The sequence below is a fragment of the Pocillopora damicornis genome, chromosome 9, assembly GCF_964200805.1.
Source record: "Pocillopora damicornis chromosome 9, jaPocDami1.2, whole genome shotgun sequence".
Lineage (NCBI taxonomy): Eukaryota > Metazoa > Cnidaria > Anthozoa > Scleractinia > Pocilloporidae > Pocillopora > Pocillopora damicornis.
In genome coordinates, this window is record NC_142678.1 from 15,143,685 (window position 1) to 15,161,851 (window position 18,167).

An 18,167-nucleotide genomic window follows, 5' to 3' on the forward strand; every position below is an offset into this window, starting at 1 on the left:
TTTTCAAGCGACAATCACATAATATATTTGTTTATTTTGCGCTCATTAAATAGTTTCTTTTGCTTATTTTTAGAATATCAGGAATTCCATTTGGCATCTGTGTGTTGCAGAAGTTAAAAGGCAGGAAATTAGGAGTAATTAACAAAAAGCAAAACCAAACAAACGTAATCGGAACAAACAGGAGTTTCGGGTGCGGTAAAGAACAAATTTTCAACTAATTGCCCGGTAATCCTTCTTAAGATTGCGATGAAAATTGTACGTCAACTTTGTTAACATCTTCGAAAGATCGAGTACTTCTTGGAGCAAAAAAGTAATGTTTTTGAAGAGCGATATTCAATCAGTGTTCTAACAAGTGAACCTCCACGATAAGTCTCGCTTATGCGGAAAAGAATCGAAATGAGCGAGGAATGACATAGAACAGAACATCAGTGGTCGGCGTCCTTGAAAATATTCTGAATGGCTGTGGGTGTCATTTGTGAATGATTTATTAAAGCTTTAGAATTAAAAGTAAATACACTGACTTTCAGGCGGTGAGTTAATTCAGTTCTTCATTGTCGTGTGTGAACATGCGACCTGAGCAGGATTAAAGTTTCTTTTATTACCATTGGTGAAGATAATGGAGGGCCCCCTCAACAGCCGTCGCACAGAGAGACTTTGCGAACTGAGACGCTACTAAATTGATTGACATTTTTACCCGATGAAACAAGATCGTTATCGATATTCGTTAAAACACTGTTGTTTGCTGACGTGCTATATGCCATAAAAAACGCGCAGAGACCTGGAACGGGCTTGATTGATTGCTCCACGCGACGAATTCGAAAGGTGAATTGTTCTAGTAGAATTTTTTACGGCTTTTGTTGCGTTTACTAGTTGATTAGCTCTCATTTGACTCACAAAAGCAACCCGTTGGGTTATGGTTAGTGATCACGTTGGGTAATTTTATGGAGGCGGAAGGAGGTCTTTTGTTCTCCACCCGCTAATCGTGTGGTGTACGGTATCGAAGCACGCCGACAGATGGCAAGCATAAAGATTTTCATAGAGAATTTATGCATTTGTCTTCGCAGGAGAATTGAAAAGATTTGAACTGCACAGTTTGAATTTTGTAGGAGCATTGGCTAGTAGCAGACATCAAGTGAGTGGACTTAAACTGCGACCCCTGCCACCATGACTGTAGCCTAATCCAACGAGTGTGAATGAAAACTAGATTTCCGAAGTAAGGCGAAGTGCATTTGATTGAGAAACGTTGAAAGGGTATCAGCTAAGAGGAATGCAGTCCGCTGAATATTAGTTTAATGCGCTGTGTGTGGAAAAGAAGCAGCTGCCGTAATTGTTTGTGAGTTCCCCCGCAATTATCAACCTTTTTGGATCAGACGCATAAATGCCTGTCATGTATTCAAGTGCGTACGTGACGTAACAAGTCTATGATTATGGCGAAGCGGTTTGCTGTGTAACTGCCGATACAATTTTCGAAAGCGAATTTTACACAGAAGTAAGACAAAGAGAAGGCCAAATTGAATTATGAGTCTTAATGCTTTGTTTTTGTTTTTGGAAAGCTTACCCACGACGTCAGACTAAGAAGAACAGCTTGGCAACTGAACACAAAGGAAGTGGTAAACTTGCACGGGAAGAGGTAAGCCCACAGTTGAAGTTTTTTAGAATACAATCATCACTTGCGGTTTATTGTGGTATCCACTTTATTTCGGAAAGCCTGTAATTAGTACTTTGGTGTGGGAAAGAATAGATTCTTTTAATAAATATTCAAACGTACAGGACAAGAAAGATCTCAAGGTACGAAGCGCCAGATGTGATTATATTATGGTAATTTTACATTTGTGTGGGTTCTAGCTCTTAGTGTTACGGCATATGTCAAGTTTAAATTGAATTTTTACGAGCTATTGCGTAGTTTTCATCGCTTAATCTTAAACAATGCGTGATGTCACCGTTCATTTCACTCATCGAATGAGCGGCAAAAAGGTTCAAATGCAAATGACGACGAATGAATTTAGCACTCGAGTATTGATCGTCTCCACCAATGGAACATGGCGTTGCTAAAGTGTTTCATTTGTCAACATACCTAAATGCATAAGAAGAACCAGTGAGCTTCTAGTCGAAAACCGAGACCAAACGTCTACGTTCTCGAGTATTGAATATTTCAGTCTATCCTTAAGAAGTTTTAATTGCCTGGGTGATCGAATTCATCGATGTTAAACGCGAAATTTGCCGGAATATATAAGCAAGTCTTCTTCTGGCTTCATTTTGGCTCAACACACTCAAAGTTTGTCGTTGAGAATTCATAGGAGAAACACAATCTGTGAAAAGTCGAAGTGCATAATTGGTTTGATTAAGGATTTCAGCAACAGTGTTTTAGTGAGTATAAATACAACTGTGAAACCATCATGATTTATTTGTCCGTATATGGACTCCGTTTGTGTCGATTGATTGTTGCAGTCACTCTAACTACATTCCTGTATACGATTAACGGTCGGTGCGTCCGACCATCTTGACAGTTTCAGGGCTTATTTCAACAAGAAGGCGAAACTTTTAGCACAATGCGTGATAATCCAGGAGTCAAGAACGCTTTGTAGTTAACAGGGCAAATTATCTTGGTAGTATTATATTTCAGTCAACTACTACCTTTTGTTCGAACTTTTAGCGACACTTAGTGCGTAGAATGTAAGTTTTCCATCGAGGTCAACAATATTTTTACGTGAAAACGGTTCTGTCGTATTTGTTACGTTAAAATTTACGCAGAATTATTTTATCTGCAAACAATGTGGTTTGTTTTATGAAATCTGAGTACGATATCGCATCGTGCGTCTAGTCTTGTAACACTACTACCTACTACTTCTCATGTATCTAATGTAGCCATTGTGATGGTTTTTAATAGTTCTCAAATCTATCGTCTGATCAATTTGCAGCCCAACTGTAAGAAATGAAGCAACGGAACGGGCTGTATATGCTACTTCTGAGTCATTTCGCAATATTATCTGGATGCATTGTGGTGGCGTCCAACAGAGAACCGCACTCAAGAACACAATTCGAAGGTATGTTCTCTACTCGTGCACACACGACCCGTCCTCGTACTATCATGAAACTACATGCGAGTTGTTGAATGAAAATCACGCTAGCGCAAAGATTCTGCTTTCATGTACGGAGACATTTCTGTCAGTTTTCATCTATTTTGGCGTTGTATTGTCACGGTGTTTTCGGTGATGACTAAGGAAGGCCTCTTAAGAGGGTTGTTTTGGAAACTTCATACCCTCTTGAACAGTGTATTTCTACAATAAACCATCCCAGCCGGAGGGAATTTCATAGTTTACACAAAGTAATTTTAAATCAGTTTGAAGATATTGAAATTCTTCGACATTAAAGAGCGTTTTTACTTGGTCCTTGCATCACTACATAATTAATTTGTACAAAAATCAATATGGCGCTTCAAAATTATTCAATGTTTTGGCTGTTAAAAATATTTTGCGTCGGGAAGCAGGTGAAACTTGGTTGATAAAGTTTACTTAGCTATCAGATATTGCTACCCACTACTGATGCAAACGGCTGCACGAAAGGAAAAAACACGAAATACCTCAATGCGTATACCCCTTCTGAGAGGGTCAGTGCTTTTTTGCTTTACAAACCTTATGGGGATTTAAAACACCAGGTTGTAAATAGAGGCACTGTAGTAAATGCAAATGTATTGTATGTTTTGTGAGTGGCGGTAAAACATCTTTTGTTTCAAGTTGATTGAATAGTTTGAGACTTCGTCATATACTATGCAATTTCATGCGGAATAGGCCTGTATATGTACTGTCTTTTGGCGTGACTTTTCCTCCTCTGAAGGTACGCTTTGTTGTATTTGCACTGGAGTGAAATTTTAGACGCAGAAGCATTGGAGCTTGTAGTCTAATATCAATTAGCTTTTCATCGGCATTTCATTAGCACAGTTGTAAAGTAAACAAAGGAAGCTTAACAAAAATTACATTGCAACCAACGCAGAGGCTTTCCTTATTTTATGAGTTCACCTAATTGATCAGAATATTTCTCAGCTTTGATTGGAATAAAATTGAGCAACAATTAAATTGTAATGAGCAATTGCATTTTTCAAAGTTATTGCACTTGTTTTATTGGATAGGTTAAAATAACACAGCTTAACGCCATGCGTTGTCTTTAAATGTTGATAAAACACAGAGATGGAACTACATGTGTATTTTTAGATGTAAAGGGTCAGATTTTGGGTAATACAGGCTGCATTAAAATTTCAATCCAGGGTTGTTCCTAGGCAAGTCTATTAATTTCAAATATTGTTTCTCCTTGCATATCTCTGAGAATTTTAGAAGAGATACCCACAACAAGAAAATCAAGGAACTTATTTGCCATTTTTTTTGAAAAATATCAACAAACATGGTGTGAAATAATGAAAATCTTGCCAAATGTTCTGTACTATGAACTGTGCTATGATATTGAAAAGGGCTCAAGTGTTGTTGACTACTTCAGCCTTGCACAAACACTGATGCCTTTGTTTTGTATGGTAGCATTGCCTTAAAAAAATGGTTTGTGCTTAATGGTTGGATTTTGGTTAAATTGACTTGTGCACAATGGTTGGCTTTGTTTGATATTGGGTTAGGAGTGTGTTGTGTTGCATACTAAAGTGTGCCATGACCCTCTCAACAGTAGAATTGTAAAAGAACAATTTTAACAAACATCTATTATGAATGAGTTCCTTCTAGACCACTGAGAAATTGTACTTGTTATTGAAATCAAATTGAATGAAAATGGGATATGGTCAAATTTGTCTACTTAGCTGCAGGCAAAATTAAGGAAACACAAAGGCTCAGTGATATTTGGGGGTTCAACTGTCTCTATGTTGAAGAGCCTCTCCAGATGATAATATAATGACTGGAGTTTGATTCAGTGTTTTGAATATCATTGAAAGAAGTTTGTTTCCAATCTTGATGTTAAAGGGTGACTGGGATACAACCAGAACATGATTAAGGTATCAATAAAGCTAAGGACAAGAGTTAGTAATTTGTTTTTTTTTTGCAAAATTTCATCTCTTTGTCTGTCATGGTATTCTAGGATTTTGGCAGATAATGAGCTTGCCACTTACTAATTTGGTGTACAGCTGTCAGTTATTGATTAATGTTCTGCTAACTAAAAAGGCTCCTTCCAGATATAATGGAAATCATTTCCACCCATTTTGATTTCATGGTCTAGTTAATGAAAAAATTGCCTTTTACCCTAAAGCAAAACTAATCAATGTTTATCTGATCAAATTATTTTGCTTTTGGTCTTTATAACAAATTGAATATACTTGCATAGGATCTATTCAATCAAACATAATTTTCATGGGAAATGTCTTGATTCAAGACAACACAGTGTTTTAGTTTTTGAAATAACAAATTTGGAGTCATCAATAGCTGTGTTCTGGAGCGGGAGATGGTTCCTAAAAATATATATATCAATGTCAGGGGTGATCAGAGAAATTTTGAAGTGACAAGTACTTTTAGTTACTAGACTGGCATCTGTAAATGAAATGTGAATTTTTCCTTTGAGGTGCTGTTTTCCTTAACTTTTTCTGTGTAGAACAATCAAAGCTGTTTTGATTCATTACTCTTGAGACCCATGCCTTTGTTTCCTTCATACAGGGTATGGTAATATGCAATAATGCCAACCTTAACTGTTTAGTCTATTGGAGTTTCCATGATAGGCACCATTGGCTAATTAATTATTTAAATCAAATGTTGTGAGTCTATTCTTGTGCAAGTTATATTTGTTACTAAAAAGATCGCTTGAAGGGAGTTTTAACTTTAAATGTGGGAACTAAGACAAAATTGGAGTATGTTTAATGTCTGTTGAACTCTCTCACCCTTTTGAGTGAGGGAAAAAAATGTCTCCCAGTGATATCAATACATTTTCATGCAGAAAGGTTGCAAGAAGTGTGGTTGGACACTAATTTATCAAAGTTAAAATAAATAGAAATGGGCAACAGATGAAGTTGAGACTTGATTCTTAGATCCTGGGAGTTAAGGAGTTAATGAAGGTTGTGTTTGCCTAATATCAAGTCTTCTTTATAAAGACCTCACTGTGCCAGAGTCTATTTAAATTCCTCAGAGATATTGAGGTTTCAAAGCTTTGATTTACATTTCATCATCCTAAAGATCTAAATAGACCGAATAGTAGTAACCCTTAGATCTCCTTGACATTTTAAAATTTCAGGTAGAAATGTCCAAGTGGGAATTTGGTTGGATATATTGTAGTAAAGATGATGCACTTGATAACATTTTGTACTGTTGTTATCAAGTCTCATTCCACTTTGGATTAGGAATACACCCTCCTTTGTGAAACAATCTTATATGAGACATATGTAAGTGGTTTGCCTGACGGCCAAGAGGTTCCAAATGTATCACTTACCTTACAAGCTGATTATAACACAATCACGTAGTTTGCATGCTATAATTAAATTACGTTTTAATACATCCTGATTCGTTAATACCGAACCGGTATTTTACTTATGTATAAGATGAGTGACCTAAAGTATTTTACAAAGAACTTACTCTTAATGTGAAAAGAAACTCGTTTACTTGTTGCAACATGAGGGAAACTAATTTTTGATAGTCTTGAAGCCAAAATGTCTGTCCATTTGTTATCTTGCATTGCAAAGGTAATTAGTGCTAAATTAAGGAATTCAGTTACATTAAACTGACAGATTGGCTGATTGGAGATCAAAAAAATTACTGCACAGATATGTTCACACAAACAAACTCTAAAATGTGTTGTTTATTTGGCTGTGATTCCATAAACAAGATGAATTTGGTGATTTGTAAATGAACAAGGATCACTGTTGTCTCAACATTTATTGCATTCTACAAATTTAGATTCTGTTATTGTTTGGGTGAAGTGATTTTGTGGGACTTTAAACTGTACTTCTTAATTAAAAGTGTTTGTTCTGCCAGTGAAATAAGAATCAATTAGCTGTTTAGTTTCTTTCATGTCAAGTAAAATAGGACTGGAGCTAATTGTATTAGTCTTAGGACTGTTCTTTGGTGTTAAAGCCTTGGCAGATCCTCATTATGATAAGACGAGACTCCTTAGTGCTCCTCTTTTAGCCAACAGCATTTAACTTGGACAGTCATACTTTTCATTATATGCCACAAGAATACTTTGTGACAAGAAATCCATTCCATGCCTAACAGGAGTCTAATCTACAATATTGATACAAGTTACTTTTCTTACAATTTCATAAATTTATCAAAATGAAAATAGTAATGACATGTTGAGATTTGCAGAAATGTATCTCTGGTATCTGAAGTCCACCTTGTTACCCGTTTGATGATGACCAAGTCATTAATTAAAGAAGGAATTTTTTCCTTGCCTCTTAATCCACAAGCTTTTCTAAAATCTTGACTTCTTAGAAATAAAATAGGATTAACATATCAGATCTTATGTATCGTAGAACTAAAAACTATTAAAAGCAGATGATCTATTTCCTAGTTATGGCTTAAAAATATATGATTATAGCTAATACCTTTCCCTAGGTAATGGTTTATCTGATACACATCAACTATTTATGGTGTGATTTTTGATTTGAAACCTGTGATATTCTTAGCTTGTGTATGTAGGTTTTAAAAATATGGAGGCCATTGTTGATGGCATGTAGTTTCCTGGGAGAATTTTTTTGCCCCCTTTGTGGCCTAGGCTACACAGATGACTCAACTCCTAAATTCCTTAGAAGTGATGAACATGTAAATTCACTGTTTCAATGCATAATTGGGTTTAAAGAATGCTGAAGGAGTGTTTAGATTGAGAGGATAATGTTCTTTACATCTGAAGTTAAGATAGGGAAGGGAATTTCAATTTTTTTGTAGAGAATTCAGCAACCCCTGATGAATAAAATCCTTGCATTTTCTAGTACACAATCAATGAAAATAGACAAAATTATCAGCTGGAGGTTGTTGCACTGACATAAGAATACCGAAACCTTTCCCTCCCAAGATCTTATTATCAATTCTCATCTCTATTTGCCAAGCATTTTTTTATGATTTAAGTTCTAAGGATTTGGTGTTGAATCAAGCAATATCCCTGAGATTGCTTTTTTCATTTTATTATCTTTATTCTTGTCAATGTATTGATAACTGCAAGGAGAAATTATTCTATGATCACTTTGGGGGTGATTGGGTGAAAGCTTTTTGAATGAACTGTAAAGGAAATATAGGTTTCACACATAACAGCAAGAAGATTTGTTAAGTATCAGATCTTGCAAGTTTAAGAGTGAAGAAGCAAGACTCTGCACTCACCATAATGCTTGCTTTTGATTTCTGGTTATGTAAGGAACAAAGGAACCAAAGTTTTGTCAATTAATTCTGTTACCTTCCCAGATATCAGGCCCCACCTGGAGACACTGAAAACAGGAGGAATAAAGATTGGAAACTACTCAGTATTGTCAGTTGACATCAAGTATAATCGCTTACACGTTGGAGCAAGGTGAGTTATTAGGCTAAAAATTTTTTTCATGGTGCCATAATGACCTGATTATTTAAGATTCATTTTCTGATGTTTTACTGTTTTGTAGACATCTTGAAGCGGATATTGCATATATTTAATGTTATGTTTTGCAGAGACAATGCACTCCTAGTGGATCTGGGAAACATAAATAGTGTTGAAGTAAGGGCTAATTTTGGCAGTACTGTTTTGAGATGGCTGTTCTCAGATTAATGTTAAACTTGGTGTGTTTTTAATGAGTACTAATGACTAGATTTGTTTATCTCATTTAGTCTTGGAATTTGACCACCCAAAGCCTTGGATGTGATAAAAGACAGGTAATTATACAGCTTCAAATGATAAATTGCTATACAATGTATACACATTTTGTGAGCTTTGTAATTAATTACCTTTAAGTTAACACCGACTCTTTTTCATTGAAATGTGATGCAATTTATGATATGGCTTTTCAAAATTCACCAAATTTCCCTGGCAAAGAGATGGACCCCAGAATTTTAACAGACTGGGTAGGAGGAAGCCGAGGGAGGGGTTTAGTAATCTAGGAAATGTAAGCTGTCTTGTAATGAAACTACAAAGTATAGCTTCCCATCTATGTTCCTCAAAACACTTACAAGCAAATATTCCAAAATCTGTAATGTTCTCTTTTTTTAAAATTTCTTTGTGAATCCTCCCTCAAAGGACCATAATGTGAGATCTGCATTGTGCATGAGATGACAAGCTTTCTTTTATTTTCCATGGAGTCTTTTTTTGACACACTCCTCCACCCCCTGAGGGTCCATGCCCTCATGTAAATTAGTCAGTTATGTAAATTACCCAAGATATATTTTTTCTGATTGAGTGCTGTTATTAAGTGTTGTCTATCACATCTCGATTGCAGGATCCTTCATGCCATAACTATGTGAAGTTAATGCTGCCATTTGAGGAGAGGATATTTATCTGTCTGACAAGGGGCTGTATCTGGAGAAATGTAAGTAATTATGTACCATCTTATTGAATCCAGATAAAAAGGAACTTGAGAGCAGGTTCTCAGTTCCCTGAAAAGCAGGAATATCGTGAGACCTCTATCTCCTGCCAGTCAAGTTTATTATAATTTTGATGCCTTGGCCTCCATAAGTTAAGGTCCAGATTGGGATAAAAACATTTAAAACTAGCAAGTCAATATTTAGGGACCAAGCTTTTAAAAAAATCAGAGTTATATGAAGGGTTGGAAATAACATGGGAAAGAAGTGTCTTGCATGAAGTTGTAAAAAAAAGGATGTCTCAAGTGGGAGGTGAAGACTAATGTCGTACTTACTGAGCCCAAGGGTTGTACTGGGGAATATTGACGTGAGGTTGTGGCAGTGCGGACCAATGGCTAATAAACCCCAGTATAGCTCAAGCAAACAAGGTTATCAAGTTGTTTATTGTATGGCACCCAGGCCAAACTTGATTAATTTGAATTTGCCAGCCTTTGCTACCAAAAATACATGGCTTATGACTGTTTACATGGAAACAGTTGCTATGGCAAAATACAGACCAAGACAGCGAAATAAGAACCAATCAGATTGTTTGGATTTACATCTGAATTTTCTTCTCTTACAGTAGAAATGTGCTCATTTTAATGGTGGTTGAAGCTTTTTTCTCAAGAATTTCTGCTCTAAATCACTCACTAGTCTCTCTATTGTTTTCAGAGGACGAATTTGAATGCAGCTCCAGGCAGAGATAGTAATCAGAATGTGTTTATAGCTGATGAAAATTATTATAGCACACCAAGTCAAAATGACACGGGTGTTATAACAGGTTTGTGTCAAGATCACTTTATTTGGGTGAATTCCCACTACACTTAATAGATCATGAGAAATCCTCAGGAAGGTTAATGCTTTTTGGGTATGCAAATTAAGTGTGCATTCAAGAAAGGATGTGACAAATTCTAAAATAATATTGTTTTCCATTGTATAAATCACTGTCCAGTGCACAATGGGTAAAAAAAAAATGTACTTGGCTAATCACTGGAGAGAGATTTTTGCATTGGACAGTGTTATCGAGCCTTCTAACAACCGAAGCCTGACAAGCAAGGTGTAAATATCAGTTTGTTTCAAACTAGGTTACAATTCATGCTTGAAAATTTCAATAACCAAAAAATTATTAGTACAAGTATCTACGACAACAAACCTACAATCAAAGAACAGCAAAAAGATTATTGACAAAATGAATTTGGCAGTAAAGATGTGTTTTCATCTTGTTGCCCTTGTGAAGTGGTTGCTATTGTTGTAGAGATTTAAAACTAAAATTGAACACAAAGACTGCGTGCTGTGTTAGTAATGGTGAATACTGCAGGGAAATGGACCTTAGCTAAGGTTCTGGTTTTTTTTGACTTGCACTACAAAGCTATATTCTGGTTCTTTCATTTTCCATTCTCCTCTGTAATGCCTCTTATGTAACTGAAACTGAAGAGCCTGTCTCAGAAGAGTCACTGTTAACCCTGAAATAGAAATAGTTATCTTGATCAAACACCAAATTCTTGTTATTAATTTGCAAGGAGATAGGTAGTAGCTGGAGGGGAGAATTAACAATCTAATCTCTAGGCTTAAAGAGTTAAGTAATGTAATAATTTGGTTCTGTATCTGGAACAACACAAAAGGTATGTGAGTTGTGTATAATTTGAGACTAGGTAGTTAAAAACGCCTGATTCTTAACTTTTAAGTTTTCTGCTTTGTTTGGGTTTTTACAGAAAATGGGAGAGTCTTCAGAGGAACAATAAACTTAGCATCAAGAATATCCATGATTCATGGTAAAAGTTTTAAGCCCAGAATCAGTGAAGTGTCCACTGATTTTATGACTGAAAGTGACTTTTACTCTGGTAAGTTTGATCAATATTTATGTGGGAATAATTAGTGTCAATAAATAATGCCAGGAGTAGTTGCATAGGGTTGCTGCAAATGCAGTTCTATTTGTTTACATTTGCATGCCCTCCATGGTCTGGTGAAGACCCTCCTTATGCGTTAATGATGGTCTGGATTCAGAAGATATTTGTTTTCTTGGCATTGAAATCTAGATAAGTGCTATTTGCACAATGAGTGCTTTCAGTAGCTTGGCCAAGAATGTGATGCTGAACAATTTGCATATAGTTAGACGTAATTGTTCTTCCAGCATTTTAGGACATTTTCAGCATTTAATCTTTTTAAACTTTTATTCATGTAGATGTACATTTCGTCAAGAGTTTCATCATTGGGAAATATGTGTACATCTTTTTTCGCGAGCGGACAATGGAATGTAAGAGCTGTGGAAAATATAAAGTCTCCAGGGTAGCACGTATATGTAAGGTACAAGGAAGCTTTTTTTTCATAATTGTAACATATCTGTACCAAGGATCTGGGAAGTAAAATCTCATAGTTAGTTTTGAAAAAAAGAATTGCTGTAGTATGGCAGCTAATAAATTGAAGCATGCTAGATAAATGACAAATAACATCAATTAGATATAACGATATGACCTGTACTGCCCTGTGTGGGCTTTCATTCAAAAACATGAAACAGAGTTGGAGAAAGTTGGGTGGCTCAGCATAAGGCCCTTCAAGATGCAAGATGATAAAATGCAAGGAAAAAGGTTTAAATAGAAAGAGCAGTGGTCATATGATAAAGTGCTTTATTGGTGAGTCAGGGCAGGTCTGACTCACCAATAAACACTTTAAGCACATGTCACGATTAAGAATCAGGCATTTTCCCTCTGTCCAAACTATACTCAGTCATTACTTGTGAACTCCCAAGATCTGATTGTTAATTTTCCCCTCAAGCTTTTACACAATTCCTGGCAAACCAGTTAGGCAAATTTGGTATAAGATCAAGATAACAACTTCTGCCTAATAAGTTTGGGAATTCTCATTTGCCCTTTGCTGGATACTGTATGGATATTATTGGGAGAAGTTTCATGTTAATCACTTCTGGGAGTTAAAGGGTTAAGTATGTTTTATTGATGTTCTTCATCATGAGAAAATTCTCTCTCTCTATAGGGTGACTATGCTGGTCAGTCTAACCTCAGAAAGTACTTTGTAACTTACCAGAAGGCCAAACTTGTTTGTTCTGATGGAGGAGAATATCCAGTTTATTTCAATGAAATTCGTAAGTGACTTTTAGTATTAAATATGGCATATTATTATATAATGCTGAGAAGGAAACTTGATGGTAAGGCAACCAGGGAATGATATTTATGTGCCATTTAGATTGACCTAACCCATTGTACCCTAATATTAGATAGCATATTCTCCAAACTGTACTCTATGCTGTAGATTGCCTAAGGTGCTGACAAGAAGAATGAGTTTAACAATCAAGAGCTTCTTTTAATTGGTGATCATTTCCTTTATTCTTATTCCTATTTGGGCATGATGTTGTCAAGAGAAATTAGATGCTAGTCGCTCTAAGAGGTTAACAGTTTAACTCCCATGAGTGACCAAGACAGAATTTCTCTTTACAATATCAATACAATGTCAAGCAGACAAGGGATGAGAATAAAGAAAAATAGAAATTAAGGGAATATAGGTTGACCCAATACCAAATTCTCCAAACCAACATCACCAGAACTGTATGGTAGACAGTAAGGAGAATTGCTAATGCGATTTTGGGAGTGAAAGGGTTAACACAGTACAAAATACGTATTGACTCATGAGGAAATAATTTAGGCCTTTGCTGTGGTGTAATACAGAAAAGAAAACTGACTTTGTTATGTTATTTTGTTTGGCAGAGGATGTTTGGTGGGATTCAGAAACCAACCTGTTTCATGCAATTTTCACCTCTCATCCGTAAGTATTTCATAAGTTCCATTCTGCTCTTGGGTAGCTATTGTTGAAGGAAATACAAGAATTAATTAAGAAAAAGGTGCAGATAAATAGAATTGGAAAAAATTGAATTTGTTTTTTCTTTGGGTGTGGGACTCTTTAGTTTGGATCATTTCCTCTACTTGCATGACCTCAATGTGTGATTGAGGGGTAAAAAATGAGAAACTGAATGCTAATCATTCTAACAGGTCAGAGGGTTAACTTTGTAGGTCAGTAAAGAATTGCTTTCCAAGTTGCAAATTGCAAATCTAGAGCTTGCATTTGGGAATTCGCAAATAATGACACTTCCCTCTCCCCAAGAAGAAAAAAAAAAACGAAAACTAACAAAAACATTGAGGGAAATGAATTACCTAGTAAATTACTGCAAGCTAGTTTATTTAATCTCTGGTAATACCCATTGGAATTTTCTTTCACTTCTTTTTCCAGCAATGGCCCGCCATCATCAGCCATATGTGTGTACAATTTGACAGATGTCAATAATGTTTTTTACACGAGTCTTTTCGATAGTAGAGAGGCAGGAAATGGAAAGTGGGTGACGGTGGAGAACAAATTCAAAGAGTATTTTGATGGGGTAAGGTATACCACAGGCAACCCACTGTTGTAAAAGGGGGAAAAAAGTATCGTAACCCGTACTCCCAAATAACTGAAGTCATGTTCCTATTCAAGGGCTATGGGTCTCTTGGGAGACTCCTCTGATAAATATAGTAGAGAAACAAGTGTTAAACCAAGTCTCCCCCCTCCCCCCCTCTCGTGTTTGGTTACTCCCACTCTTCATACGTAAAGATACTATCACAACTTACTAATTGATGATGGTGATGGGCAGATTCCTCACGTTCCAAGGATCAGTGAGAAGAAAGATTTACACATTTTTGACATGGTTGGGGTAGGGGAAGGTCTGATTGCTGTGGGGTGTTGTTTGATTGGCCAACTCCTTTCGATGCTTGCATTTCTCCTTAGCAGTGTTCACTATGGAGTCCTCCAACTGCTGAGTTGCGTATTTGACCTCCATTCGACCCTGTCAGGTGCAAGCATCTGCCAGTCTTTGTAGTCAACATCAGCCTGTAGTCCCTGTTCTGCACATAGCTCCAGCAGCATGCACTCGTTGGCGTTGCAGTAGCCAAATCCATGGCATCCCAGAACTCTTGGCCATACAGTGTAGTCTTGTCCCACTCTTGTGTTAAAGTTGCCCGTGATGATGAGCTTGTCCCCGCTGTCTACTTTTCAGAGGAGGGACCTTAAGTTGATGTAGAAGGCTTCTTTGGTCGCAGGGTCTGCTATGAGTGTGGGAGCATACACACTGATGATGGTGGTGAATTGATTGCCTTGGAGGGTAAGGTGGAAGGGCTTGAGGTGATCTGAGTGTCCTAGGGGGAGGCTGGTCAGCTTGCTAGCCAGCGTGTTCTTCAACATGAAGCCTTCTCTGGAAAGGCGATGATCCTCCCTGCTTATGTCAGACCAGTACAAGGTGTATCCTGCTCCATGCTCCTTGATTGACCCTTGTTTTGCAAAGTGCACCCTGCAGAGAGCAGCAATGTGAATGTCCAGTCAAGCTAGTTCTTCTTCCACCAGTGCTGAGCATCCTTGTGGTTGGTCAGCTTTGTCAGAGTCTTGCATTGTGCGGATATTCCAGCGTGCTAACTTGAGACTTGTTGTCTCTGGTCTTTGTTTTTTTTCCCTGTATGAGATACCCATTGGCCAGTTAGGTCACCTCTGGGAGGATGTGGTAGGAAACCATGCACAATCGGTCTTGAGGTGAAAGAGGCTATGCCAAGCCGGGGGACTAACACCACAGGGATGCCCCGCTAATGTCAGAACTTATGCCAGGCAACAACTACACACAGCACCACAAGCAAGCAGAGTGAGCTAAGCAGAGCAAAGCTGAGCAAGCAAGCATAGGCTACATGCAGCTGCCACCACAAGGGAGAGCCTTATGGGTATCTCCACTGCCTGGACCACCATCGCATTGCACCCCCTGGGACTTTCGTCCTTAAAACACCCACAACTTACTAATTAACTCACCCACCACACTCACAACTTAATAATTAACAATGCTGTAAATATTTATTTTCTTCAGTGCAAAGTAAACGAGAAGTACTTAATTCCTAACCCCCGTCCAGTCCCAGACGGTATGATGGGAACAAAGAACATGGTTTATAACGTGTATAAAGACCTCTCGCACGATCCTCTCATGCATGATCCAGTGCTACCCACCAACCTCGACTCGATTCAAAAGCAAGGAAACAAGGCCTGGTTTGTCAAAGATGGGATCAGGTTTGTTCACGAATGTACCGTGACTCGATACTCGAGGATCTTTATTTCCTTTCCGTGTGAAACAATTTACTTTTTTTATTCCAATTTCACAACATTTTAATGTAGTGGTACTGTAAAGTACTTTTGATGTAGCATTATTAGAAGCGCTTTATAGGTACGAAATTACTATTATTATTATTATTATTATTATTATTATTATTGGTATTATTGGTATTATTATCATCATCATTATTTTATTAACGTCATTAGTATCATTGTCACACTTGTCTACTCTCACGTTTTCACGTATGTTGTCATCTAATAGAAGCCCCTGGGAAGTGAGGAAAATAAATGAAAAGGAAAGCATAAGCCCCTAAAATTTTCATTTTTCTTGTCTAGCAATAAATGTTAACTGTCAACATTATCTAGTGAAGGAATTTGTGCGAAGTACTATGAATGCTGGGTAATCCACTTGCTCCTGTACAAAACTCAGTTAAAGTCATTGGAGAAAAACAAAATTTTTTCCTGAAAAGTTTTTAAAGCTAAAAGATGAAAATTGGATCCTAGTGCATCGTTGATTATCGTTACAATTACCTTTGTAAGGATTATCGTTGCGTAGAAAAATTGACTACCTTAGATAGTGACTGAACGTGTCCTTAACAGTCGCTGATTATTACTCATGGAGAATTTTTTTTTTGCGGTAGGATGACAGCCATTGTTCTGGACAAAGTTGGTGAACACACTGTTGTATACACATCAACAGGTAAATCCAACATACTTGGCACCTGGTATTGCGAGATAGAGTTGCACTACTTCTTAAATCCGAGGTTGTAAGATCCAATAAATCGCTTTCTGATTTGGGTGTGTTCAAACCAAAAAGAAAGCAATCATTTCAGCCAATCACGTAACTATTAAGAATTCATGGTAAATACCCAGGTAACAAATAACTTGCATTTGATTGGCAAGGGCGATAGCGGGAGTTCTCTTGCCCAAGCACAATGCGTTTTCTCGGAGAACTCTAACCGTACTAAACTGCCTCTAGCCTCATCGGCACAAGTAGCAGAGTGCTAGCTCAAAGATAATGAAATTTATTTTTGTAGACCGAGGATCTGTGCTTAAAATTTCACAAGTTGCTGGCTCTCGTCAACCCTGCCTTCTCACCGAAATCGACCTTTTTCCGGTAAGTATTGTTGCCATGATAATTTCTTAAGGTCGATCGGTCTTCTTTGAAGAGAACTGTTGTCGGTGGTAGTGGCTAGCGTTTCGATCAACAACATGAGCGGAAGTCATCATCAGCGTCGAGGTGACTACTGCCTTCACTGAGATTGTCTAGTCGTCAGTAGCTGTTACTGAGGGACTGGAATCAATTTCTAGAAAATACTGAAGTGACTTCAATGTGACTACCTGCTAGTCGAAAATCAAGGTTTGATGAATCTGAAATGGACAAATTCTTTATTTGTTTTAGATCAACAGACAAGAGGTCATAAAAGCTATGACGATTGATCCAAAACAGGTAAGATAATGTCTCATAATTACTAGTAAATGTGAATTTCAATTGAGTAGTCAAAGTGTCGTCCTAGAGGTTTGTGATTGGTTCTTCATCGTTGTATTTTAGTCTATGATTAGTTGTTCAACGTCGTATTTTTTGTTTTATCTACAGCATATCCTGTACTTCGGCTCAGACACAGCTCTTACAAAGTTGAGGCTAGAGCAGTGTGGTAGTCACACACACCGCAGGTGAGTGGTACGGGTAAAACTAAAACAAGAAAAAGGAATAGGTTCTGGCAGTTTCAGAGAATTTGAAACATGGTAAAAGAAAACTCAGTGCAACTGCTGGGTACTCGCTAAGGCCTCAATCTTCGTTCTGTTCTTCCTTAAAAACTTGAAGGCAAGAAAACTCTTGGTTAACCTTCGACCTTTTGACGGAAGTCTGTCTGTTTTTAACTGGACAAGTGAACTATCGGAAACTTATCGAAAGTTTATCGAAATAGGGAGGAGGGAAATGAGGGGAATGGGGAGGGGCGAAGAAGGCCTAACCCTGAGTCAAGAAAGGTGCTCAGGAAACCTTTCTTTGCGACATGTTTTTGTGGCGGTTTTTTTAGATATGACCGTGTACATCGTTCACTAGCATTCCATAAATTTTTAACTAGGAGCTCCCACTTAGATTTTTCCTCTCTTTCCTTATGAGTTTCCTCCATTAGCTATGGCTTAACTATTCGTGTAGAGTAGTTACTGTATTTCTGACACCATCATCGTATTTCAGGTCCTGTATATCTGCTTCTGATCCTTATTGTGCATGGAACAAGGAAACAAGGCGTTGTGTTTCAGTTTTATCCTCCAGGTCAGTAACATCAATTAAAAAAAAAAAATACGTAAACAAATTTTTCAAGTGGACTCTGTAATAATCCCAAACTCTTCTCAAATCTTCCCTCGGGCGGAGAACCGCGCGTTCTGCAGAGCGAAATGATGAGGACAAGTTCGCAGACTAGCGAAGTGCACTCTGGCAGTAAGTGGATCCGATGTGATATTCTAAAAACCTTTGCTTTTTTTAAATACTCTTTTCAGAGATTCAAACAAATTGAGGAAAGGCTCGAGTACTTGTCCAAAGACAACAGG

At 37.4% G+C, this 18,167-nt stretch overlaps 1 protein-coding gene across 27 annotated transcripts in view; it reads left to right on the forward strand.

The window, feature by feature from the left end:
* LOC113665420 (semaphorin-5A) overlaps positions 1 to 18,167 on the forward strand; it is a 32,174-nt gene that overhangs the window by 8,105 nt on the left and 5,902 nt on the right. For 9 of the 27 annotated variants that reach the window (XM_089182182.1, XM_027181093.2, XM_089182183.1 and 6 more), the window contains 20 exons: positions 1,065 to 1,132; positions 1,554 to 1,630; positions 2,919 to 3,044; positions 8,370 to 8,475; positions 8,610 to 8,655; positions 8,766 to 8,810; positions 9,371 to 9,460; positions 10,164 to 10,272; positions 11,204 to 11,332; positions 11,674 to 11,795; positions 12,480 to 12,588; positions 13,208 to 13,265; positions 13,728 to 13,872; positions 15,376 to 15,572; positions 16,256 to 16,314; positions 16,652 to 16,731; positions 17,017 to 17,064; positions 17,212 to 17,288; positions 17,815 to 17,892; positions 18,117 to 18,166. In XM_089182182.1, coding sequence (XP_089038308.1) covers positions 2,933 to 3,044; positions 8,370 to 8,475; positions 8,610 to 8,655; positions 8,766 to 8,810; positions 9,371 to 9,460; positions 10,164 to 10,272; positions 11,204 to 11,332; positions 11,674 to 11,795; positions 12,480 to 12,588; positions 13,208 to 13,265; positions 13,728 to 13,872; positions 15,376 to 15,572; positions 16,256 to 16,314; positions 16,652 to 16,731; positions 17,017 to 17,064; positions 17,212 to 17,288; positions 17,815 to 17,892; positions 18,117 to 18,166 — 1,660 coding nt within the window. In that variant the 5' untranslated portion in view covers positions 1,065 to 1,132; positions 1,554 to 1,630; positions 2,919 to 2,932. Of the gene's footprint in view, positions 1 to 243; positions 917 to 978; positions 1,334 to 1,553; positions 1,631 to 1,779; positions 2,368 to 2,441; positions 2,674 to 2,918; positions 3,045 to 8,369; positions 8,476 to 8,609; positions 8,656 to 8,765; positions 8,811 to 9,370; positions 9,461 to 10,163; positions 10,273 to 11,203; positions 11,333 to 11,673; positions 11,796 to 12,479; positions 12,589 to 13,207; positions 13,266 to 13,727; positions 13,873 to 15,375; positions 15,573 to 16,255; positions 16,315 to 16,651; positions 16,732 to 17,016; positions 17,065 to 17,211; positions 17,289 to 17,814; positions 17,893 to 18,116; position 18,167 lie in introns of those variants that run through there. The other 18 variants (XM_027181091.2, XM_089182194.1, XM_089182199.1 and 15 more) reach the window with 8 other exon arrangements.